At 39.5% G+C, this 25,697-nt stretch overlaps 1 protein-coding gene across 9 annotated transcripts in view; it reads right to left on the bottom strand.

The window, feature by feature from the left end:
* Positions 1 to 25,697, bottom strand: part of YTHDF1 (YTH N6-methyladenosine RNA binding protein 1) — a 137,542-nt gene that overhangs the window by 88,019 nt on the left and 23,826 nt on the right. For 6 of the 9 annotated variants that reach the window (XM_033963595.1, XM_033963589.1, XM_033963588.1 and 3 more), the window contains exon 4: positions 18,544 to 20,089. In XM_033963595.1, the coding sequence (XP_033819486.1) occupies positions 18,544 to 20,071 (1,528 nt within the window). In that variant the 5' untranslated portion in view covers positions 20,072 to 20,089. The remainder of the gene's footprint in view (positions 1 to 18,543; positions 20,090 to 25,697) is intronic. The other 3 variants (XR_004541106.1, XM_033963592.1, XM_033963591.1) reach the window with 1 other exon arrangement.

The following is a 25,697-nucleotide window of genomic DNA, read 5'->3' as shown; positions in this document are numbered from 1 at the left end:
TTTTGTAGAGATCAATGTGCCATCGTTGAGGGGTAGATGATCCTGAAAAAACATCTTTAAATGTAGTTTTCGTAGTAAACTGTAGACAGATAAGCGAATGTTGAAAGCGTCATATCTCGCTGTGGGGACAATCCCAAGTCCAAGATTTAGAATTTTCTCCTGTATAGGGCTCAGAACCAAAGTCGTAAGATTAATTATAGCTGATTGGTCCTGAGTTGTGACCTGGTTTGGGGGCCCTGAGCATATCCTTGCGGGCCTTGAAAACCCAGTCGGCTTTTTTATCTTCCTCTGGGTCCTCGTTGCTGAAAACCCCCTTGGCCTCGTTGTCCCCGGACTGCTGTATACCCTCCACTGTGACTGCTAAATCCTGAAAAATCATGTGCTGTCCCCTAGGGGACTTAGAATACAGAAAGGCCCGACGCTGTTCTCTAATGAAGTTCAGTTCCAAGAGAAATGGTGTGCCATTCTAAATAAGTGCAGTTTTGATCTAATGCTACTTATTATTGAACAGATCACCATGCTTGAATCAGAATTTAAAAAAGCTATTGAGGATCTCAAATCAACGATCCGGCAGTCATGTGCCAGTGAATCAGATTTCAGTACTCTAGAAAGTGACCATAATTCAAAAATTGAGAATTATAAAGAATCTATAAAACAATCTAAGATAAAGAAATACTGACGGGATGAGAGGGACTATGCTACTAATCAAGTATATCTTTGGCGGTTTAGGGGCAATATAGTTCAAAAATAACCATTTGAGGAAGATCAAATGTCAACAGATTCAAGTTCCACTAGCAGTCACAGTGGAGGGTATACAGCAGTCCGGGGACAACGAGGCCAAGGGGGTTTTCAGCAACGAGGACCCAGAGGAAGACAAAAAAGCCTGGGCTCAAGACGAGTGGGTTTTCAAGGCCCGCAAGGATATGCTCAGGGCCCCCAAACCAGGTCACAACTCAGGACCAATCAGCTATAATTAATCTTACGACTTTGGTTCTGAGCCCTATACAGGAGAAAATTCTAAATCTTGGACTTGGGTTTGTCCCCACAGCGAGATATGACGCTTTCAAAACTCGCTTATCTGTCTACAGTTTACTACGAAAACTACATTTAAAGATGTTTTTTCAGGATCATCTACCCCTCAACGATGGCACATTGATCTCTACAAAATCAAATTGGTGCCCGGCCTCTCCTCTCCATTCCAACTTGGTGACTTTTCGTGATTTAGTGTTTGCAGAAATTGAGGAATTGGAACTTCAGATGACTAATTCGCAACAACAATATAACTTATCTTACACTGAGTGGAGTATTCTCCAGGAATTGCGAAAGGACACTTCTACAATGTTTTCTCGAGCTGACAAAGGTAGAGCCATTGTGGTATGGTCCAAAGAACAATATCTATGTGAGGCCCATCGCCAGTTAGACGATACCTGTTTCTACCAAAGATTAACGATGGACCCTGCAGAAGAACTTTTTTTTTTTTTTCCAAAATCTTTATTCTTTTTTATTTCTTACATCAAGTGAAATATATGTAATATAATCAGTTATAATAAACACTTGAAATTACTAATAAATGTTCTTTCATTGTAAATTAAAGAAATCCCTTTATCAGAATTTTATATCATATTATTATTACAAAAGTTTTCCCTTCCTATCCCCCTTATATGTTCTATACATGTGTTATGATATCTGATCTTTAGAATATTTAGTCAATGGTCCCCAAATTTTATTAAATTTATGAATATATCCCTGTTGTAATGCCATCACTTTTTCCATTTTGTATATATGACAAATTGAGTTCCACCAGAAAGTGTAATTCAATTTAGTGTAATCTTTCCAATTCTGAGTAATTTGCTGAATGGCGACCCCTGTCAATATTAACAAAAGTTTATTATTGTTTGCTGATATCGGACTCTGTGTTCTCATTGCTGTTCCAAATAATATTGTATCATATGTCCAACATGATTTTCTAATAAATTATTAATTTGGGGCCAAATTAATTTCCAAAAAGTATTAATACAGGGACAAAAGAAAAGTAAATGATCTAATGTCCCTACTTCTATCTTACAATGCCAGCATCTATTAGATCTACTACTATCTACTTTTTGTAATCGCGTAGGGGTCCATAAAACTCTGTGTAATAAAAACAACCATGTTTGACTCATAGATGCTGACCTTGTAGTATGAATTCTCCAGGACCAAAATTTTTGCCATTGAGATGGAGAAATTATCTGCCCTATCTCAATACTCTAAATGTCCCTAAGCCCTGTTCTTTTTTTTTTGTTTAAAAAGCCATATAAAATCTTATACCATTTAGCGGCTTGGTGTCCTAAAAAATCCGCTTGAAAACAAAGGATTTGCAAACTATACTGAGTGTTGAGATTCTTCCATTCAGGGAATCCTTCCTGAATAGCCTGCTTCAATTGCATCCATTTAAAATATTGTGTCTTGTCCAATCCAAATTTCTATTGCAATTGTGAAAAACTAAGCAGTGATCCATTTACTATAACATCATTTAAAGATCGTATGCCTGCAATTATCCATTGCTTCCATACTATCTTGAATCCACCAATTTTGATCCTGGAGTTTACCCAAATGGATTGATTTAAAGATTTAGTCATTGGATCTGGTGATATATTGCTAATAAATCTTAGTGTTTTCCATGTATCTATTAGAATTCTGTTATCTTTATATCTCCTAGGCATTGTTATACTAATTAAATATTCTAAATGTAGAGGGAACATGAGTCGCCATTCTAAATATAACCAGTCAGGTACATTTTCCATGAGATCTGGGAGGATCCAATACATACCCTGTCTTAAAATATAGGATTGATGGTACCTATAAAAATTTGGAAAATTTACCCCTCCCTCCTTAATTGTTTTTTGTAATGAAACTAAAGCGATTCTGGGTCTTTTCCCAAACCAAACAAATTTTGTAAGTATACTATTTAACTTTTTATAAAATGACCCCTGAAAAAATATTGGGATCATACTCATTTGATAACAAATCACAGGCAAAATCATCATTTTAATTGTTTGGACTCTTCCCCACCAAGAAAGATGTAAAGGATTCCATTGCTCACACATTTCTGTTATTTTTTTTAATAAAAGTTTTTCATTTTCTTTTACTGTGTCCTCAATTGTTTTTTTTATAAGAATTCCTAAATATTTTAATCCTTCCTCTTTCCATTTGAATGAATATGAATCAAATAATCCTTTAGTACAATGGACATTAATTGGGAGAACTTCAGATTTTTCCCAATTGATTTTATATCCAGAAAATTTTCCAAATTTTTCTATTAAATTAAGTAAACATGGTATGGTTTCCCCTGGTTCTCTTAAATATAGTAAAATGTCATCTGCATATGCAGATAATTTAAATTCCCAATTAGAAAATGTGATTCCCTTTATTCCCTTAGTTTGATTGATTGCAATTAATAAGGGTTCAAGAACGATATCAAAACGTAAGGGAGATAAAGGACAGCCTTGTCTAACTCCCCTTAGCAAATCAAATCTATCAGATAAGTTATTGTTTATATTTAATTGTGCTCTAGGGGAGCTATACAATGTTTGAATCATTTTAATAAAACCAGGTCCTATACCAAACCATTCTAGAGCTTGATACATAAAACTCCATTCCACTCTATCAAATGCTTTTTCTGCATCTAATGATACTAGAAAAGCTGGGTCATTCATATTTTTTGCTAAATTTAAAGAGTGAAATGCCAATCTAGTGTTATGTAAGGAGTGTCTTTTAGCAACAAATCCTGTTTGATGTACATCGATGATAAAAGGAAGAGCTTTTGCTAATCTTAAAGCTAGCACTTTAGCAATCAATTTAGCGTCTACATTTAATAAAGATATAGGCCTGTAATTTGATATCAATGTCGGATCCCTGTTTGGTTTTGGCAAGACAATTAAAACAGAATCAGCCATAGTACCCAATATATTTCCATTGTTTATCTGATATTGATATAAATTTAATAGATAAGGTAATAAAATATTTTGAAATGTTTTATAAAATTCAACAGTATATCCATCTCCACCTGGAGCGGATCCAACTCTAAGAGCCTTCAATGCTGTTTCTATTTCTTTTAAAGATATATGTTCTTCTAAACCTCTTTTTATATGATCTGGAACATTTGGTCCAACAAATGATTTTAAAAATTCTAAACCATCTTGTTCTTTATTTTCATAAGTATCAGAAGAATATAAATCCTTATAAAAATCAAGAAATTGTTCTATAATATCCTTAATGTTAGTGTGTGTGTTGCCCCGCTTCTCTTTAATTGCAATAATCTTAGATTTTCTTTTTTTTGCTTTAATAAAATTTGCTAACAATCTACCAGCCTTATTTGAATTTCCATAATACTGTACTTGCCGATAGAACATATCTTTCCTTACAAATTGAGAAGAAATCTCATTATATTTAATTTTCGTTTTTAATAATTTCTGCAATATTTCATGTTCCCATTTAACAATTAATTTATGTTCCAATAATTTAATTTCTTGCTCCAATTCTATGAATTGTTTTTTAAGTTGTTTTTTCATATATGCAGAATATGATATAATATTTCCTCTCATTGTTGCTTTATAAGCATCCCATAAAATTTCAATATTTATATTGTCTGAATTATTAATTTGAAAAAATTCATTCATTTTTACTTTAAAATCTTCTATAAAGTTCATGTCTGCAAGTAAAGCATTATCAAATCTCCAAATTGGTTTAGAATAATTTGATATATCATTTTGCAGATCAACCCACACACCAGCATGATCTGAAATAATAATAGAATCAATAATTGCTTTCATCACTCTTTGTGCTATATTGTTAGAAATAAATATATAATCAATTCTTGAAAAGGATTTATGGACCTGAGAACAAAAAGAATATTCCAGATCATTAAAATGAAGAATACGCCATATATCAACTAAATCACAAGATTGTATCAAATTATCTAAACCTAACGATTTCATAATTTTACTTGGTTTTTTATCCAAAATAGGATCCATTACAGCATTGAAATCTCCAGCTACTACTAAATTAGAAGCAGCCAGTGGTAATAATATCTGCTGAATGTTTGAAAAACTCCATTTGATTTGAATTAGGAGCATATAAATTGAATAAATCCAGGGATGTATTTCCCAGATCCATTTTAATATGTACCCATCTTCCTAATGAATCAAATTTTATCAGTTTAAAATTTGCTATACATTTCTTATTTATGAGTATAACTACTCCCGCTTTTTTACCAATAGTAGGTGCAAAAAAACATTTGGACACCCAACCCCCTATTAGCTTATTAGATTCATTTCCTGACAGGTGTGTCTCTTGTATGAAATAAATATCAGCGTTCTGCTTATGAAGAAAATCCAGTATTTTCTTTCTTTTGATTGGATGGTTAAGACCATTGACATTAAGAGAATAAATTTTAAGCGCCATCTATATTAGTAAGTAATATTTGAAATAGAACTTTATAATAAAATTTTTGATCAGACATCCACACATGTTTAATATTTATTTCTTTTCTTATTATCAAACCCTTACTTATATAATTTTTTTTTTCCAATTCTATCCCCCTTTTCCCATCCCCCTCCCCTCCCTCCCCAATTAGCAAAAGTCGTGTACACTTGGCCTCACACATATCAAGATCAGCAATAACACACTCCATGAAGACCTTAACTCTTTCTAAATTCAAATTAAGTCATTGAATATTTAGAATAATATTAAAATATAAATAGTAATATATATATTATATTATTGATGAATTAAATCAGTTTCATATACATTTCTTAGGATATCATGAAATTTTGTATCCAATAACATTAATTCATTAATACCCCTTTTTTTATTTTATTATTTATATTTATATCCCCTCTTTTCTGTTAAATTTAGATTAAATATTTTAAAAACAAATAAAGTATTTATCTTTAATTGTAGCATAAGACATTAAAATGCTCTTTTTTTTTTTTTTCTTTTTCTTCTCCTCCTCACCCTATATATTATCATCTTAATAATATTAATATGGGAACATAATGATAGATGAAGAATGATTTCACGAGCAAAGACTCCCCCTCCCCAGGAGAGACCACCATCAACCCACACACCAGCCAAACACATCATTTTCTCACTTGTTTGTCTTTTCTCCTCTCTCTCCTCCTTTTTTTTTATTTTTATTTTCCTCTCTTTACTTTTTCTTCATCTTTCCTTGTCTTCTTTTTTCTTCTTTCTTTTCGTAAGAACGGATTGTATAATTCATTACAAACGTCCAATGTTCTTGCGATCAAAGTTCTGATTTCCTTTTCCTCTTCTTTCTTCTTATATGTTGCGTAATACGTTCATATTATGTTTCCGTTATATGTAAAAAATCCATTTCCTGTATTTCCTCCCGCACAGACTTTCGGGACTGTAAGTTTTCCGAGATCTGAAAGATTTTTTTTTTCCTCCGATCAATTTTTATAACTCTTGGGAGAGAGAAAATGAAAACAATTCAAACAAGCCTATACATATGGTCAGTGTGCGACTCGATAGCAATCCTCCACAGGAAAAGAAAATCTCCACTCGAAAAACCGTTGCCCTCACCACTACATTAATATCTCTCACATTCCCATCAAAATTGTTCTGTCCGTAATCAAAATTTCAAGTCAGGCTGTGAAATATATTGACAATTCTACTTAAAAATTCATCCAAATATCTAACAATTTTTCTTTCTTTCCATATTATATACTATAATCTATTTTCTATTATGCTCTTAAATGTATAAATTGTATTAAGCCTTTTAATAATTTTCACTTGCATTTTAGAATGTTTATTACATTCTAGTTCTATTGTAAGAGAGACGTTGATAAAGAATATATTTGAAGCTAATTAAAAATCATTCTAAATCGTTGCATTTTGAAATATAGTAACTTCTCCTTTAAAGTAAAATAAAACTTATTTTCTTCTCTATATAATTAATATAGAAATAATATAATATAATATAATTTTCCAATATTTCTAATTAATAAGTTTAATGAGATATCTATCAAAAATTAGGACGACATAGGCACTTCTTGAGTTTGAATAAATCTCTCCAGTTTCTCTGCATCCTCAAAGGTTAAAGTTTTATTTCCGATGGTAACCTTCATGTTTGCTGGATACATTAAACCAAATTTTGCACCCAATTCTCTTAGTTTTGGCCTCAATTCCAACAACTTTTTCCTTTTTATCGCTGTGCTTTTAGCAAAATCTGGAACAAAATGATTATAAGCATCCTGATATTTAAGTCCTTTATTTTGCTTTGCTAGTTGAAATATTTCTAAGACCTGTTGGTGGCGCAATAGCTTGAATATGAATGGTCTCGGCCCATGTTGATTTTCTCTTCTTTTTATCGGCACTCTATGTGCCCTTTCTACCTCTATGGGATATTTTGTTTTTATCGGAAGCAGTTTGGGGAGTAAATTTTCAATAAAGACTATCGGATTTCCCTTTTCTGCTCCTTCCGGTAATCCAATCATTACTTCTTTCACGATTAGAGTAATCTTCCATCTCCTTAGTAAGTATTTCTAATTTTTTCCTATCCGTTTGACTGTAACATACTTCCTCTTCTACAATCATCATTCTTTCTTCTAAATTATTTGATTTTAATTCCAGAAGGTCCATTTTTTTGTTTAACGTTGAAACTTCTTCTGATATATCTGATATATAACTTTTTTAGTTAAAATTGATAGCATTTCTTTAATTTCCTTCAGTTCTTTTATTACCTCGATATCTGCCATCTTTAAACCTGTCTCCTGTTCCGGTTTTGCTCTTTTACTACTTCCAGACATCGCAAAGTCATTCTTGTTTTGTTTTCCTGTTGCCATCTTTTTATCTTATCTTCTTTATTTAGCCTAAGCTTTTTCTATTTTTAAATCTTTAAGACTTTTTAGACTTTCAAGGTCTTTTTCACTGGAGCTCACTTATTAGCCGACCTTCCTCATGCACGTCCAAGCCACGCCCCCCCTGCAGAAGAACTAAAAGAGACTATCTCCACCTTGGTGTCAAAGGCTTTGAAATTGAAAATGATCACTTCTAGGGAGGCTGTTTTTCTGAATCCTATCTTTCATGTCACTCCTCTCTTATATTTCCTTCCGAAAATACACAAGAATCTTTCTAACCCCCCCGGACGCCCTATAGTTTCCATGCGGAACTCTTTATTGGAGCCTTTGTCAAAATATTTGGACATTTTCTTAAAACAGCAGATCCCTACTATAAAATCATTCATAAAAGACACGACCCATATGCTTAGAATTATTGCTGATATTGGGAGATTGGAGCCTCATTGGATTTTGGTCACATTGAATGTTACAGCTTTATACACAATGATTCCTGTGGACCAAGCCTTATCTCTTTTAAGGAATATTTTTATGGAACAAACTGTGCGTCCCCAGTTATCATCGGACATCCTTATGGAAATGGCCACCTTGGTTTTAACCAGGAGTTATTTTTGGTTCCATCATGAATTCTATCTCCAAAAGCACGGAATAGCTATGGGGGCTTCTTTAGCTCCTTCGTTGGCTGCCTTATTTATGGCTGACATGGAGGAGCGTCTGATTTACAAAATGCCTGGGTTTAAACACATCAAAATTTGGAAGAGGTTCTTAGATGACATCTTTTGTATATGGACCGCAACTGAGGAGGATCTTGTCCAATTTGTTGACTCATTAAATGCTCTGGATAACAACATTAAGTTTACAGTCACCATACAACATAAGGAGATTCCGTTTTTGGATATTTTAATACTGAAAGGACCTACCTGTTTATTTACCACACTTTATAGAAAGAGAACTGACCGTAATAGCCTTTTGCGCTTTCATAGCTTCCATCCTGAAGGCTTAAAGAGAAGTATACCTATTAGCCAGTTTCTCAGGTTGAGGAGAATTTGTGATTCCACTGATGACTTTCGTGCCCAAGCCAAAATCATGAAAAATTGATTTTACCAACGTGGGTACCCCTATGAGGTAGTAAAAAGTGCTTATAAGAGAGCCAAACATGCCCATAGGGAATGGCTACTTCAAGATACAGTGAATGATAAAAATCTTGTTGAGACAGTGGCTTTTGTCCAAGATTATTCCACCCTGGCCCACCGCATTTCTCAGGTAATAAAAAAAACGTTGGCATATCCCTAAATTGGCTATTTCTACCCTGGAAGATTATCCGTTATGTTCCTACAGGCGTAGACGAAATATTGGAGAATATCTAAATCACAATAAATTGCAGGAATATACTCCCCCCATTGGTGGTAATCATTACCCCTGTGACCGATGCCAATGGTGCGTCTATACTATTTCAGGCGAGAGGTGGACTCACCCTACCACGGGGGAAGTCTTTGTTACAAAACGGAATACCACCTGCGATTCGGATAATGTCATATATGTGATCCAATGACCTTGCCCCATGTTATACGTGGGACGTACCACTCGCCCGATTCGTTTCCGTTTAACAGAGCACAAATCACGTGTCCATACACAAAATGAATCTTCTCTCCTAGTCCGTCATTGGATTACCCGTGGGCACACTTTAAAAGATCTCAAATGGCGAGTTTTAGATCGCATTGTAGTAGGGTGGGAGGGTGGCAATACTGTCAGGAGACTTAATCGCTGTGAGCTCCGATGGATGTTCAAATTAAACTCTATGTCTCCTAATGGTTTAAATGAAACATCTGATTGGCTGGCTCAAGCCGACTTGTAGGAAGTGTCAGTTCCCTTTAAAATTGTTTTAGGTAAGGTCAGCATTTCTTTCCGGATATGCCGTCATAGGGGTGGGACTATTTAATGCTGCAGGTTCAGTCAGCTGCTGCTTTACGATACGGGTAAACGGTATGCTGTGCTTTGTTAACCATAAGGTAAGATTTAATTTGGGGATAGTTTGAGATATGTTCCCTGGTTTTATGTTTAACCTTCTAATTATGTGCTTTGTCTGCATTCTTTTTTGCTTTCAGTTCCCCTTGTCGCCTTGACAAAGAACTCGAAACGCGTTGGCGTTCGGGGAAACAGTTTGCAGCTGAATGCTAGTTTAAAGCTAAGTACATTCAATATGCATAAGGTTAAAAAATAAGTTATAATATTAATACAACAAAAATACTCTTAAAATAAGATAAATAAATAATTATATAAAAAAATATAAAAAGTAAGGAGGAGGAGGAGGCTTCTTGGGGCAAATGAAGAATTTACCCTTCCAAACTATGTTGTTTGGAGGGCTGTCTGATACCCCTTTAGTCCTCTGTTAACCTTCCAGTGGATAATAATTAATCCTTTGCTACAGCAGTTATACTGAATCTGTTGCGGTGTGTGTTTGCTTCATTGTTGTCTATATAACGGAAGTTTGTTGTAAGATGGCTATCTTCCATAGGCCAGCAATGGAGGGAAGCTTACAACTTGCTGCTCTTCCTTGCTTCGGGCCTTCCTTGTTGCCGGGTCCTGCCTTTGCGCAAATAGAAAGTAGGTAGGACTCAGCAGCGAGGAAGGCCCGAAGCAAATAAAAGCAGCAAGTTGTAAGCTTCCCTCCATCGTTGACCTGTCTCCTGCCTTAGCCTGTAGCAAACTTATGCTTCCGGGCTCTAAAGTGTGCGTGCCGGCTTCCCTTCTCTTCTCCCTCCCTCCTCCCGGGACATAACTTCCGGTTTCGAAGGGAAGCCGGCAAGCACACATTACAACCCTGAAGCATGAATTCACTACGGTCTAAGGTGGGAAATCTCCAAGCCAGTGAGAGGTGTTTTTTTGGTTGGGTGTTTTTTTTTTTTTTTAAATGTTGAGCAGCAGCGGCAGCAGTAGGATTCACGAAAGATGACAGCCAGGCAGTCATCTAAATTAGACAGGCGGAGCGCCCGGATAAAAGGCCCTAGGGAGAACACTGATGCAGACTGGCTAACAGGTACCCAACAAAGGGTCAGCTTGTCAGCTACAGACCAAAGTCTGTGAATTATCAAGCATGCAGAGCTCCAAAATTGCTTCAAATGCGAAATTACCTGAAAAGAGGCCAACATTACATTGAATTTAAAACAATAAAATGGGGAGAGCAGAACACACACAGCTGCAGACATGCTTGCAGAAGGAAAGACTGTAGAGGGCACTAAATCAATCAGTGAAGTACTACAGAGGCAGAGTGAAAAATCTGGAGTTGATTCCTTCTGCAGAGCATGCAAGTATAGGGAAATAAACCTTTTGTATAGAATGTCTCACCTATTGCACTGGAAAAGATCTTACAGTGCAGTCTACTTTTCCTCCAATATCAAAGTCCACACTACAATCCATGAACTGACTCAGGGGCTCAGGGACAGCATGCCAGCTGCAAAGCATTCAGCCCAGAATCAGATCCCTGGGTTGGCCATGGGCAATTTTTATGTGGGACTGGGGTATATCAGAAGTCATTCCTTAACAGCAACACTTACTAGCCAGAATGGGTTCAAATACAGAGCACCTCCAGTAGCATTACAGAAATTTTTTTTTTAGGTAGGATGTTTTAAATTAAATTGCTAATCAAATGTGGTCAATTTATATTATATTAGTTATACACATTATATACATGAAATTAACTGTATTTTTGTTGCAAATCACTGTTTGTGCCAAGGAGAGCCGACCCTTAGTGAATAATAATAGTAGCAACTGGTTCTGTGATGGCTGGTCTAAATGGGAGAAAACAAGTTAATGTCTTCAAAAGTCCAGTAGGATTCTATTCCAAGTGAGCTTAAAGCTTAAATGAGATAGAAACCTGCCAGGTGAAAAAAGGACAACCAATCCATGCTGGTTCATTAGTATTTATAAACAAACTCAGAGAATGGAACCAGGATCAATCAGAATACTCCAAACAGCAGCTATTTTCTACTTGCTCATGATATCCAGAGCACAGAGCTGTCCCCAGTGACCCCACTGATATTACAGAATCAAGCCTTAAAACATCAGCCCCATATATTGTAAAAAAAGAAAGGATTATCCAGATGACAAACAATTAAAATACCAATTGTAAAAACAAATTTAAATGTTATGATGACAATATATAACATGTTTATTTCCAATAAATATTTTCTTTATATCTCTATTAATATTCTCTTTATTCTCTCTGAGCAATTTAACTTGTAGTTGGCATATCATCACTATACAGACATCAATCTTCAGAACCTCTCATTTCAAGTTCCTGTCTTGTATATATTTTGTAATCATTTATGCCTTGTCAATTTATATAGATACATTTTTACACCCTTTGGTGCCATTGACCCCTTCATACATCAGAGACTCAACAGATTTTATGTTGCAATTAGACGCTTGCCAGATGTTACAGCGATGATGCCTGGTCCTTTTTCAAGGACACGGTGAGCGAGGCGCAAAATCTATATATCCCCAAATTCAGAAAAGGGTGCAACAAGAGTCGAATAAAAGACCCGGCGTGGATAACTAAAATAGTGAAGGAAGTGATAAGCAATAAGAAAAATTCATTCAGAAAATGGAAAAGGGACAAAACTGAGGTAAACTGGAGAGAGCACAGGAAGTATCAAAAAGAATGTCACCGTGTGGTATGAAAAGCCAAAAGAGAGTATGAAGAGACACTAGCCAGGGAAGCACGAAATTTCAAACCGTTCTTTAGATATGTTAAAGGGAAACAGCCGGCTAGGGAGGAGGTGGGACCACTGGATGACGGAGACAGGAAGGGAGCGGTGAAGGAAGAGAAAGAGGTCGCAGAAAGACTTAACATGTTCTTTTCATCTGTATTCACAAACGAAGACACAACCAACATACCGGAACCTGAGCAATTCTTCAATGGAAATCAAGCACAAAAGTTAACATCCATAGAAGTGAGCCTTGATGATGTGCGCAGACAGATAGAAAAACTAAAAACTGACAAATCCCCGGGTCCGGATGGAATCCATCCAAGGGTGCTGAAGGAACTAAAAGAGGAAATAGCGGAACTACTACAGCAAATTTGCAACCTGTCTCTGAAAACAGGTGTGATTCCGGAGGATTGGAAGATAGCCAACGTTACGCCCATCTTTAAAAAGGGATCAAGAGGAGACCCGGGAAACTACAGACCGGTGAGTCTGACCTCTGTTCCAGGGAAAATGGCGGAAGCACTAATAAAAGAAAAAATTGATGAACATTTTGAAAAACACGAACTTCTGATAACCAGCCAACATGGTTTCTGCAGGGGGAGATCGTGTCTGACCAACTTATTGCACTTCTTCGAGGGAATTAACAAACAGATGGACAAAGGAGACCCCATAGACATCATATACCTAGATTTCCAGAAAGCCTTTGACAAGGTGCCTCATGAACGTCTACTCCGGAAACTGAAGAACCATGGGGTGGACGGAGCCGTGCATAGATGGATCAGAAACTGGTTAGCGGGTAGGAAACAGAGGGTAGGGGTGAAGGGACACTACTCAGACTGGAGGAAAGTCACGAGTGGTGTCCCGCAGGGCTCAGTGCTCGGGCCACTGCTATTTAATATATTCATAAATGATCTAGAAACAGGAACAAAGAGTGAGATAATAAAATTTGCGGATGACACCAAACTATTTAGTGGAGCTCGGACAAAGGAAGATTGTGAAAAATTGCAAAGGGACTTGGACAAATTGGGAGAATGGGCAGAGAGATGGCAGATGAAGTTCAATGTTGAGAAATGTAAAGTATTGCATGTGGGAATCAGAAACCCGAGGCACAGCTATACGATGGGAGGGATGTTATTGAATGAGAGTACCCAAGAAAGGGACTTGGGGGTAATGGTGGACATGACAATGAAGCCGACGGCACAGTGCGCAGCGGCCGCCAAGAGAGCGAATAAAATGTTGGGGATAATCAAGAAGGGTATTACAACAAGAACGAAAGAAGTTATCCTGCCGCTGTACCGGGCGATGGTGCGTCCGCATCTTGAGTACTGCGTCCAGTATTGGTCACCATACCTTAAGAAGGATATGGTGTTACTCGAGAGAGTTCAGAGGAGAGCGACACGACTGATTAAGGGGATGGAAAACCTTTCATACGCTGAGAGATTGGAGAAACTGGGTCTCTTTTCCCTGGAAAAGAGAAGACTTAGAGGGGATATGATAAGAGACTTACAAGATCATGAAGGGCATAGAGAGAGTAGAGAGGGACAGATTCTTCAAACTTTCAGAACATAAAAAAAACAAGAGGGCATTCGGAAAAGTTGAAAGGGGACAGATTCAAAACAAATGCTAGGAAGTTCTTCTTTACCCAACGTGTGGTGGACACCTGGAATGCGCTTCCAGAGGACGTTATAGGGCAGCGAACGGTACTGGGGTTTAAGAAAGGATTGGACAATTTCCTGCTGGAAAAGGAGATAGAGGGGTATAGATAAAAGATTACTGCACAGGTCCTGGACCTGATGGGCCGCCGCGTGAGCGGACTGCTGGGCGCGATGGACCTTAGGTCTGACCCAGCGGAGGCATTTCTTATGTTCTTATGTTCTTATGATGTTTGGTTGGTTACAGCAGACATTGAGGCACTCTATTCGAACATACCACAAGAGGTTGCGATTTCATTGATCAGTGATATACAGTGGTGCCTCGCATAACGAACGCCTCGCACAACGAACGCTTCACACAACGAACTTCATGTCTTGATTCACACAACGAACTTCACACAACGAACTTCGTTTCACACAACGAACTTCGTTTCACACAACGAACTTCGTTTCACACAACGAAGTCGCCCGAGCTGCCGATGTATTGCATCCTTCCGCGCAGGCACTGCAGGCAGTCGTTAGTCACTGCGCTTAACTGCCCTCTCTCACTGTATACAGTCGTCCTTTTAAGATAAACTCAATATTTTTTATATATCACGGCTTCTAAAAAAAGCAGGAAGGTGATTTCTGTTGAAATGAAACGGGAAATAATTAGAAGGAGTGAATGTGGGGTAAAACAGTGTGACCTCGTCAAAGAGTTTGGCCTCAGCAAGACCACCATTTTGACAAATTTATCTTTTTTTAATGTCATCTTAGCATATTTTATGCTGCAGAACGAATTATTTTTTTTAACATGTATTGTTATGGGAAAACGCGTTTCACATAACGAACTTTTCACATAACAAACTTGCTCCTGGAACGAATTAAGTTCGTTGTGTGAGGCACCACTGTACTTGATGCCAGGGCAAATCCATCAGAACCATCCATTGCTTTTCTGGTGATTCTGTTGCATTATGTTCTCCCAAAAAACTTTTTTCTATTTCAAGATCAATATTTCTTTCAAACAAAAGGTACGGCTATAAGGGCTACAGTAGCCCCTAATGTGGCTAATTTGTATGTAAGCAAATTTGAAAATCAATTTCTAGAGTGCTCTCCATGGAAGCCCAATGTTATCTATTGGAAGAGATTCATAGATGACATTTTTCTTATTTGGAAGGGAAGTATAGAAGATTTACATAATTTTTTTGGGTGGTTGAACAGTTGTGATAATCTTAGGTTCACTTTTATTTTTCACAAAACCCAAGTTTGTTTCTTGGATTTATTGGTTAAATTTACAGCAGGTTTTTCATACACAATTTTTCAGAAACCCACTGTATTACAGAACCCACTATATTACATTATACCAGTTGCCATGCTCCTCATTTAAGGCGTAACATTCCAGTAGGGCAGTTCTGCGGATACGCAGGATCTGTTCATCAGTAGAAGAATTTGAGATCCAGGCACAGATAATGAAAAGAAGGTTTTTGGATTGTGGCTACCCTGCATCTATTGTGAAAAAAGCATATAAGAGAGCCCGTTGGGAAGAACGTGCATACTTATTACATCCCCAACCTAAAGAAACTATAGACCGTGTTACTTGTGTTCTTACGTTTACATCTGGAATCCACATTTATATTGAAATATCCAATGTATATTGAAATATTGGCACATAGTGCAGTTACATGAAGTTTTTCAAGAACCACCGCGGTTTGCATTCACTAGAGGTAGAAATTTGAAAGAATATTTATCCCCATCTTTTCTTCCTCCAAATTTTTCATCGGAGGAAAACATACAAACACCTGGCCACTTTCCTTGTGGACAATGCAGTTTATGTAATTGTTCCTTTTCAGGACAAATCTTACATCTCAATATGAAAACAATCAGGTTGAGACATCATTCTACTTGTTTGACATCTCAAGTAATATATGCTATATGGGTATCCATGTGGCCTGGTGTATATAGGTGAAACCTCTAGAGTTTTAAAGTTGAGGTTAATTGAGCATCGTTCCCTTTTATGACAACAGAACATGGATGCTCCTATGGTAGCTCATTGTGTTACAGCTCACCATGATTTTTCAGATTTGAAATTCGCAGCGGGGGGGGGGGGGGAACACACGACATCATCACTACTCTACCTCAAAAAGAACTACGATGGATTTTTTAAATTTAAACTATGTTCATCCAGTTGGACTGAATAGAGTTTGATACATGAAAGGGGACTTTTGATACATTCATCATTAGAAAGATCACAAAGATGGGTTCTTAGAAATAGTTCTTTTGAACATTTGTCCCTGAAATTTATGAAAGTTTTTAATGGATTTCGGTGGCAGAATGATTTGAGACAGTGGAGAGATGAATGAGGTTAGAAACTGGTGATAGTTCTGAAATGATATGAAATTGTAGACTATTGGGATTGGTAGGCCAGCTCTCTGTGCAAATGGATATGTAGTTTCAAAGGGTGAGTTTCCTTCCTTCCTCTTTTTTTCTTCTTTTCTTACCTGCTCCTTCATGATCTTATGGAGTTTTCGTACGTAAAGACATAGTAACACATTAGGAGGTGTTAGAATTTGCGTCTCCCACGTGGTGATTCCGCCATGCTGATATCACGCTGATGTAATGGGTGATGCGGTCTTAGCCTTTGTAGAACGTGGATTTAAGAACGGACCACCAGTGACAGAGGCATAAAAGAGCTAACTCCCTTTGTGAATATTTTTGAGTTAACGTCATTATTGTCAGGCAAGTAGTGGAATTTTTTCTCTTTTTTAAGTACATTTGTAGAGTTTCTCTAACACTAATTCAGTGTGTGTTTTCTTTACATGCATATTTTCACATAGACGCTATACTGCTCATTTGGCAGTTGTGACGTAGATCAAAATAAGCAGTTACACACCAAAAGGATTACAATCACTTTACATAAGCACTAGGTGAGCAGCATAGATATGCCTGTTACATATGTTTTCTATTTACCTAGGGTGAGTTGTGGAAAGAAACGTTAGTTGCGAAACAAGTGGGAGTAATTTTAAGCAATGAAGTCTGAGGTAGTAAGTTTTATGACTTGGTCTATCATAATTTCTTTGTCTAATTGTATGACTGTTGTGAAACACTCATATAGGCCTGACACAGTATAAGGTCTTAAAATTAATAAAGTATGAATGTGGAAGTGTTTGTTGCATGAGTAGTTTTTGTAGAAATTTTAATTGATTAAAAATAGAGACTTTGGAGATTGTGATTGATTATTTGAAAGCATAGATGATGGTGGCAGGATGGTGCCTTTCAAATTAGAATTAGAAGATTTTTGCTCACATGCTCCATAATGTTTTAAAAAGATATTTACAGTTGTGATTTTGTGGCAAACAAACCCAAGGATTATAAAGATTAGGTAGAAAAAGGTAGGAGGTGGTGGGCATAAATTATTACAAAATATATTCAAGACAGGAACTTAAAATAATATACAGTGCTCCCCCGTGAATTCGTGGTTCCAGTCATTCGCAGTATTTTCCAACCGCGAATGAGATTGCAGCTGGAGAGGCAGGAGAGGGCAGCCGGAGAGTGAAGGAAATCACTCGCAGTATGCTCCGACCGCCTCTTCCTGTCCTAAAGTCGGGTATCACCAATCAGGAGCTGCGTGTCAAAGCAGCTCCTAATTGGTGAGGCCCGACTTTAGTACAGGAAGAGGCGGTCGGAGCATACCGCGAGAGATTTCCTTCACTCGCCAGTGCTCCGGCTGCCCTCTCCTGTCTCCCCTACCTAAAAACCATATTCGCAGTTTTTTGACATTCGCGGGGGTTCCTGGAACGGAAACCCCACAAATAACAGGGGAGTACTTCATAAGAGGTTCTGAAGATTGATGTCTATATAGTGATGATATGCCCACTACAAGTTAAATTGTTCAGAAAGAATAAAGAGAATATTAAGAGTTATAAAGAAAATATTTATTGGAAATAAACTTCATTTTATATATTATCATCATAACATTTAAATTTGTTTACACAATTGGTATTTTAATTGTTTATGTCCTCCGGATAACCCCTTCTTTTTTTGCTTTCAACCCAGTGACCCCACTAACATGTTCTGCTCATCTATGCTTTACACTTCTAGGACACACTAACTCTGCCCTTCTTATCCCCCATCACAACCTGCCTAACCATTCTCCAAGTACAGGTCTTTGACACTGCAGGATAGAGCTATTAGTAAACATGTGCTGCAAACTGTCTTAACAGGAAAGCAAACAAGCCTGAAACAGACAAAAAAGGAGCTCTTTTCTTATATCGCTCCCATTAGCTTTCACCCTCTGATCCCAAAATGATACACCCTCTGATCCCAAAATGTTAATTTATTTTAGTTGCTTACAATGTTGTATGTTTACCTTGCGCACCACTTCCTCCTCTTCCTGGCGCTTTTCGTAATGGGAAAAGTCATCAAAGATGGAGGTTGTGTGCTTGTAAGTAGCAATAATTTTAAGCACTTGTTTTGCTTTTTCTAAGGGCACCTCCTGTGTATCACGCGAGTTTGTAACTGGTTTGTTGTCATTGTTCTCCAGTCGGATGTGTCGCAGCTGATTGTTGGGTACATCTTTGACAAACAACCACTTGACATCAAACTTCCCCTTCCATTTATCCTGAGACCAGACACCAGCACTAGTGCCATAGTCCACAGGAGACTTCATCTCTGCCACGCCGCAGAAGTGTCCACTCCCATTGACGCTAAAGAGCAAATAGACTGGGCCCTTGCTACTCATAGATCGAAAAGCACTGTCCAAACGTTTGTTGCCATGCTCTGTACTACACCAAATGGAATATTTGATAGAGCGATGGATATCGTCCTCAGAGTAGCTTTTGATAATGAACACACGGCCATTTTTTAGGTTCCAATCAAAATCCTTGGGGTTGTAGCTATGAGCAGCTTTCAGTTTTTCCAGAACAGGGTGAGACTCACCACCTGGAAGGGAGTTGGGTTGGGTGCTACCTGCCAAAGTGCTATCAGTTCCTGCCCCTCCACTTTGGCCGAAGGCAGCATTCCGGTTGCGAGGAGCCACCCAGCGATTCTGGGGGGCCTGCTGTACATTCTGATACTGTGGTTGGGAAAGTGGAGGTGGCTGAGTTGGGATGGGCTGCACAATCTGTTGGGGCTGTGGTGGAGGAACAGACTGCGGTGATGACGCCTGCTGGGGTACAGGTGGCTTAGGCACAGGTCCCTTGTTGTCCCAAGTTCCTATGTCCATGTTATGCTTTATAGGCGGTGGTGGCAAGGCTCCTCCAACAACAGGGATGGGTTTTGTTTTAATTTTAGGTTGTGGTTTTGCAGGCTTGCTGGCAATAGCAGCCCAGGAGGTTGGTTTAGATGTTGGTATGCTTATACTTGGTCCACCATTACCAGACAAAGCAGTCGTCATTCCAGCAGTGTTTACAACTGATCCCACAGTCTTCACTGCTGACGTTGTCACATCTCCACCAATCTTAAGTCCAACCATGCCCTGCTCAATGCTGTTCATTCCTGGGGCCTTATTTAATGTATCATTATGAAAGCCGGTCTGTCCATCCACAATCGTTCCACCTAGTGAACTAGGAGGATAGCTGTAACTACCCCCATATGCAGAGCTTTGAGTCTGCTGTCCTTGAGACCCACTAGGACCCCAGGCAGAAAAGGCTGGGTTTTCAGGAAAGAAATTAAACCTATGTTGGTAGATATTATTGCCCAGGCCGCCATGCTGTCCAAACACAGCATCATGCATAAAATGGTGGTCTCCATTACTAAGTTGTCCATAAGTGGTTAGATAGGGGATAGGAGGATCTCCACCAGTAGACCAAGGTGCTTCACTCAGGGAATAAGGAAATCCAATGGATGGTGGATAATAGCTGGATAAGTACGGATCAGTCATTGAAGGATAGCTATTACTCTGTTGGAGTAAAATATAAGAACAAAGATATTAAAGAATATACTATGTGTACATACAGTTTAACCGTGCTGATGTGATTGCATTTGCACAATACTTAGTGTATTTATCTGCAATATAGTGTAAGTTAATGCACATTCAGAATATAAACACAAAATATTTTATACCTATTTTTACTGTTAATATAGTGATCTCTATAAGAAATTTTACCTTTACTTTATGATAAGTTTTAGGGGAAAAAATGATGACTACAGAGCTCCACATAGTACTTACCCTTGGGATATCAGGAATTTGCCTTCCAATAGGTTTAGAGCAGGGGTCTCAAAGTCTCTCCTTGAGGGCCGCAATCCAGTCGGGTTTTCAGGATTTCCTCAATGAATATGCATGAGATCTATGTGCATGCGCTGCTTTCAATGCATATTCATTGGGGAAATCCTGAAAACCCGACTGGATTACAGACCTCAAGGAGGGACTTTGAGATCCCTGGTTTATAGAGACCTAATACAGTATTGTTCTTTCCACCATGGTATGAACACAGGCAGAGATCTCTCTTACCAACAGTGTTACGCATCAAATTGCACTTCTAAGCTGCCTAGAGAACTGTTTGTGAATCTCTAATTATCTTTTCAGCGTTGCAAAATAGCACTAAGGGTTAAGAAATCGCAGAAAGTCAATAGGGACTAGAGTCTAACTATCCAAGTCAACAGCCTAGCCTGCATAATCTCCCCTTCTCCCAAGCTTTCCTTAGTTTTGATAGACTCCCAGTGGAGGTGGTGGAAATAAGAACACTGTTTCAGACAGTCACCATTACCTTTTCTGTAAAGAAATATTACATCTTTCGAGGTTGCCATCTTTCATTCTCATCCTATAATCCCAAATTCCACATTTCTATTCCATTGAGTGGCTTCAGAAAACTCCTCAAAACACAATTGTTTGTGAATGCTTTTTTATAGGGTCTGATTTGTCCTGATCGAAAATAACTGTGAATTTAAATTCTGAGGTTTTCTTTCTCTTTTGTACTGCTTTCAAGTATGATGTACATGGATATATTGTAAACCGCCTAGGACGGGGGTCGGCAACCTGCGGCTCCAGAGCCGCATGCGGCTCTTTTCCACCTTTGCTGCGGCTCCGGTAGTGTGTCACGCAGGCATGCAGCTTAAGTCCAGCGTCGCGGGGGAAATAGCCATGCTGAGCAATGAGCTCAGCACATACACAGATGAAAGCCTTGCTTGCTGATTGGGCCGGCGGCCCCGCCCCGCCGTGCCGCTGGACCAATCAGCAAGCAAGGCTTTCATCTGTGTAGTGCTGAGCTCACTGCTCAGCATGGCTATTTCCCGCCGCGACGCCGGACTTGTAAGGTGCCTGAAAAAGAAATCATCCTGGCCGGGGTCGGTGTCATGCTCCGGAGATCTACAGCCTTCCTATCTCCCTCTCCCTTCTACCTGCTTCCGGCCACATCCCCTGCTCCGCGGCTCTCTTCGGCAACTCAGCAGCAGCTTCTGACGTCGGGGCCTACCCTCTGCGAGTCCCGCTTGTTTCAACTTCCTTTTTCCACAAAGGCGGGACTCGTAGAGGGAAGGCCTCGATGTCGGCAGCTTGTCTTGATCACTGCTGCTGACGAGTTGCTGAAGAGAGCCGCGGAGCAGGGGGGTGTTGCCAGGTGCAGGTAGAAGGGAGAGGGCCAGATGCAGGACTCGTGGGTGAGGGAGCAGAAGAGAGAGAGAAAGAGAGAGGGGAGGGAAACAAAAGGAAATATTTCATACTGGGCTGGGCCTGAGTGGAGGGAGGGTGGAAAGATTCTAGCTACAGGGTGCAGTAACAAAGGAAAAGTGGGGAAAGCTGAAAATGGAGATAGTGACACAAAGAAGAGAAAGGGTAAGCAGGACCTACTGAATAAGGATAGAGATACAGAGGGGACATGAAGAGGAGGTGAAATAGAGACATAGAAGTAATGCTGAAAAAGTGTGTGGGGGGAGATAAAGACATTGAAAGGGCAAATGGTGAACATGGCGTAAAGATAAGGACAGAGACAAATGAAGATTCTGAAAAAGTGGTGAGATAGGGATATAGGTGAGATGGACACAAAGAAGGGTGATGCTGGAAAATAGGTGGAATGGTAATTCTGACAAACACAGAAGGGAAATGCTGGATCAAGGAGAGATGGGGCTCAGGCTGGATGGAATGAGGAGAAATGCCTTGTTGGCCCGGAACTTCCTCTCCTACGTCAGAATTGACGTCAGGGAGCGGAATGCTGGTCAGCGCAACACTTCTGCAGGGAAAGCTTGGGACGGTGGTGGCTTGGGGGCTGTTCCCCGATTGCGGTGGCAGCAAACCGAGTGGCTTGGGGGACGGCACGGAGACAGAAAGAAGGGGGAACAGGGAGACAGAAAGAAAAAGTTGGGGGAGAGAATGAGGTCTGGAGGAGAGGAAACATACAGGAGGCTGAAAGAAAGGAAGAAAGATTGGATGCACAGTCAGAAGAAGAAAGTGCAACCAGAGACTCATGAAATCACCAAATAGCAAAGGTAGGAAAAATGATTTTATTTTCAATTTAGTGATCCTGTATATAGCATTAAGATAAGAAACAATATATGCAGTGTTAGATTTGTTTTATAATGGTTTTGCGGCTCCAAGTTTTTTTTTTCTTTTCGAAAACGGGTCCAAGTGGCTCTTTATGTCTTAAAGGTTGCAGACCCCTGGCCTAGGACTTAAGACAGTATAGAAATTTTAAAAATAAATATTCTGTATTTATATTTGGGGGGGGGATGTGAAAAACATTTATATCCCTCCATTTCCTGCTTCGCTTTCAGAGTATGTATATTTAGAATTTTAAGTCAATCCCTATATGCTTTATGTTAAAGAAAATCATTTTAGTAGCCACCTTCTAGACTGACTATTCAGTTTGTATTCTTTTGAAGGTGTGGTCTTCAGGACTGCACACAAAATACTCCAAATCACCTCCTTTTCCCACAAGCTATTTTTTTCTCCATGATCCCAAGCATTCTGACTTCGTCATCAACTTATCTACTTGTTTGACTATCTTAAGATCATCATATAAATTACACTTAAAAGGCACATTTTGAGCAATGCTCTTCATGTTATAAAACTTTCAAGCCATAGCCAAATATTGTTTTGGACAATTTGGGCTATGATCTTTGTTTCTTTTGAACTGCTAGGGGGCATGCGATAAAACTACTAAAGTATAGATTTAAAACAAACCAGAGAAAATATTTTTTCATACAATGTGTAATTAAACTCTGGAATTTGTTGCCAGAGAAAGTGGTGAAATCAGTTAGCTTAGCAGGGTTCAAAAAAAGGTTTGGATAATTTTCTAAGAGAGAAGTCCATAGACCATTATTGAGATGGCTTGAGGAAATAAACTGCTTATTCCTAGGATAAGCAGTAGGTAGGTACTTAGGACCTGGGTTGGCCACTGTTGGAAACAGGATACTGGACTTGATGGACCTTGAGTCTGTCAAAGTATAGCAAATCTTAAATATTAATTTAATAGTTTCAGCCATCTTTTAAATAAATCTCACTTAAAAGATAAGAATCTGGTAGTTTTCTTCATAATTAAGTGTTGGATTTTGCAATCCTGCATGAAAATATAAATTCAATCTTTCAGCACCAAGATGGATTTTAAAAAGATAGAGGGTGGCCAACGTAATGCCAATTTTGAAAATGGGTTCCAGAGGTGATCCGGGAAAGTATGTTTATTTTTATTGGAAGCTTCTATACCGCTACTAATGACTGGGAAAGTCAATTCAGAGAGGTTTGCATGAGCTTCAGCAATGGTGCTACATGAGCTTCAGTAAAGGTGTTACAATACACCTTATGCTCCTATTGTAGAGTGGCGAGTCTGACATTGGTGCCGGGCAAAATGGTAAAGGTTATTATAATGAACAAAATAACAGAACATACACATATTTAAGCATGGATTAATTAGACAAAGCCAACTTGGATTTAGTCAAGGGAAATCTTTCCTCACCAATCTAATACATTTCTTTGAAGGGTAAATGAACAGGTGGATAAAGATAAGCCAGTTGATACTGTATATTTGTTTTTTCAAAAGGCATTTGACAAAGTACCCCATGAAATGCTTCTGAAGAAGTTAAAAAGTCCTGGGACAGAAGATGTCCTATTATTCTATATAATAAAACCCTAGCCACACATGTGCACTCTTATCTGCGTGCTTCCATGATCCGTATGTCTGTGGCCGCAGGAGTGTGCATGCGCGCTTAGGCTTCCCCCCCGTCTTCGCCCCCCCCCCTCCCTGGCACACCCGAACCCCCGTTCAGCGTCCCATCCGACCCTCCCTTCCCACAGTCTGGCCAGCTCCCTTAGTCCCTTGCCGCCGCCCCTCTTCCCGCGGTCCAGACAAACGTCCTGATTCCAGCAGCAGCCGCAGCACTCTAAACACGCTGCTTCGTGGCCTTCTACTGCCCTGATTTGCTCTGCCCGACACAGCAGAGCAAATCAGAGCAGTAGAAGGCCGCGAAGCAGAATGTTTAGAGTGCTGCGGCCGCTGATGGAGTCAGGCGTTTGTCGGGACCGCGGGAAGAGAAGGGGGCGGCAAGGGACTAAGGGAGCCGTCCAGACCGTGGGGACGGTGCACAGCAACCTCAACAGCGTGTAGGCGGGCGGCATGTGAAGGAGTTTGAACAGGTGGTGGCAGTTTCGCTAGAGTTTGAGTGGTGGTGGCAGTTTCGCTCAGAGGAATGGCTGGAGGGTTTGGTGCCAGTGCTGCAGGTGTACCATGCAGGTAAAAATTCTCAAAGGAGGAGGAGAGGGAAAGGGGGCTGCTTTGGGGGAGGGGTGTGCTGGGAGGCAGACAGCTTTGCTTGGGGGGGAAGACAGATGGGGGGCCACGGAGAGACAGTCAGGGAGGAATTGGAGAGGGAGAGGGAAAGGGGGCTGCTTTGGGGGAGGGGTGTGCTGGGAGGCAGACAGCTTTGCTTGGTGGGGGAAGACAGAAGGGGGGTCACGGAGAGAGTCAGGGAGGAATTGGAGGGGAGAGGGAAAGGGGGCTGCTTTGGGGGAGGGGTGTGCTGGGAGGCAGACAGCTTTGCTTGGGTGAAAAGACAGGGGGCCACAGAGAGACAGTCAGGGAGGAAATGGAGGGGGAGAGGGAAAGGAGGCTGCTTTGGGGGAGGGGTGTGTTGGGAGGCCGACAGCTTTGCTTGGGGGAGGGGAGACAGAAGGGGGCTACAGAGAGACAGTCAGGGAGCAACTGGAGGGGGAGAGGGAAAGGGGGCTGCTTTCTAGCACCCGTTAATGTAACGGGCTTTAACACTAGTAGATTAATAACTGGTTGAAAAATAGAAAACAAAGTAGGTTTAAATGGTCAAAATTCTCAATGAAGAAAGTTCCCCAGGGGGTCTGTGCAAGGGCTGCTGCTTTTTAACATATTTATCGATGATATAGAAATGGGAGTAATCAGTGAGATAATTAAATTTGCTGATGACACAAAACTGTTCAAGTTAAGTCACAAGAGGACTGTGAAAAATTGCAAGAGGACCTAGTGAGACTGGAAGACTGGGTGTCAAAATAGCAAATGATATTTAATGTGAGCAAGTGCAAAGTGACACATGTGAGGAAAAAGGAACCCGAA

The sequence above is a fragment of the Geotrypetes seraphini genome, chromosome 11 (assembly GCF_902459505.1).
Source record: "Geotrypetes seraphini chromosome 11, aGeoSer1.1, whole genome shotgun sequence".
Taxonomy (NCBI): Eukaryota; Metazoa; Chordata; class Amphibia; order Gymnophiona; family Dermophiidae; genus Geotrypetes; species Geotrypetes seraphini.
This window is presented reverse-complemented; position numbering and strand designations above follow the sequence as displayed.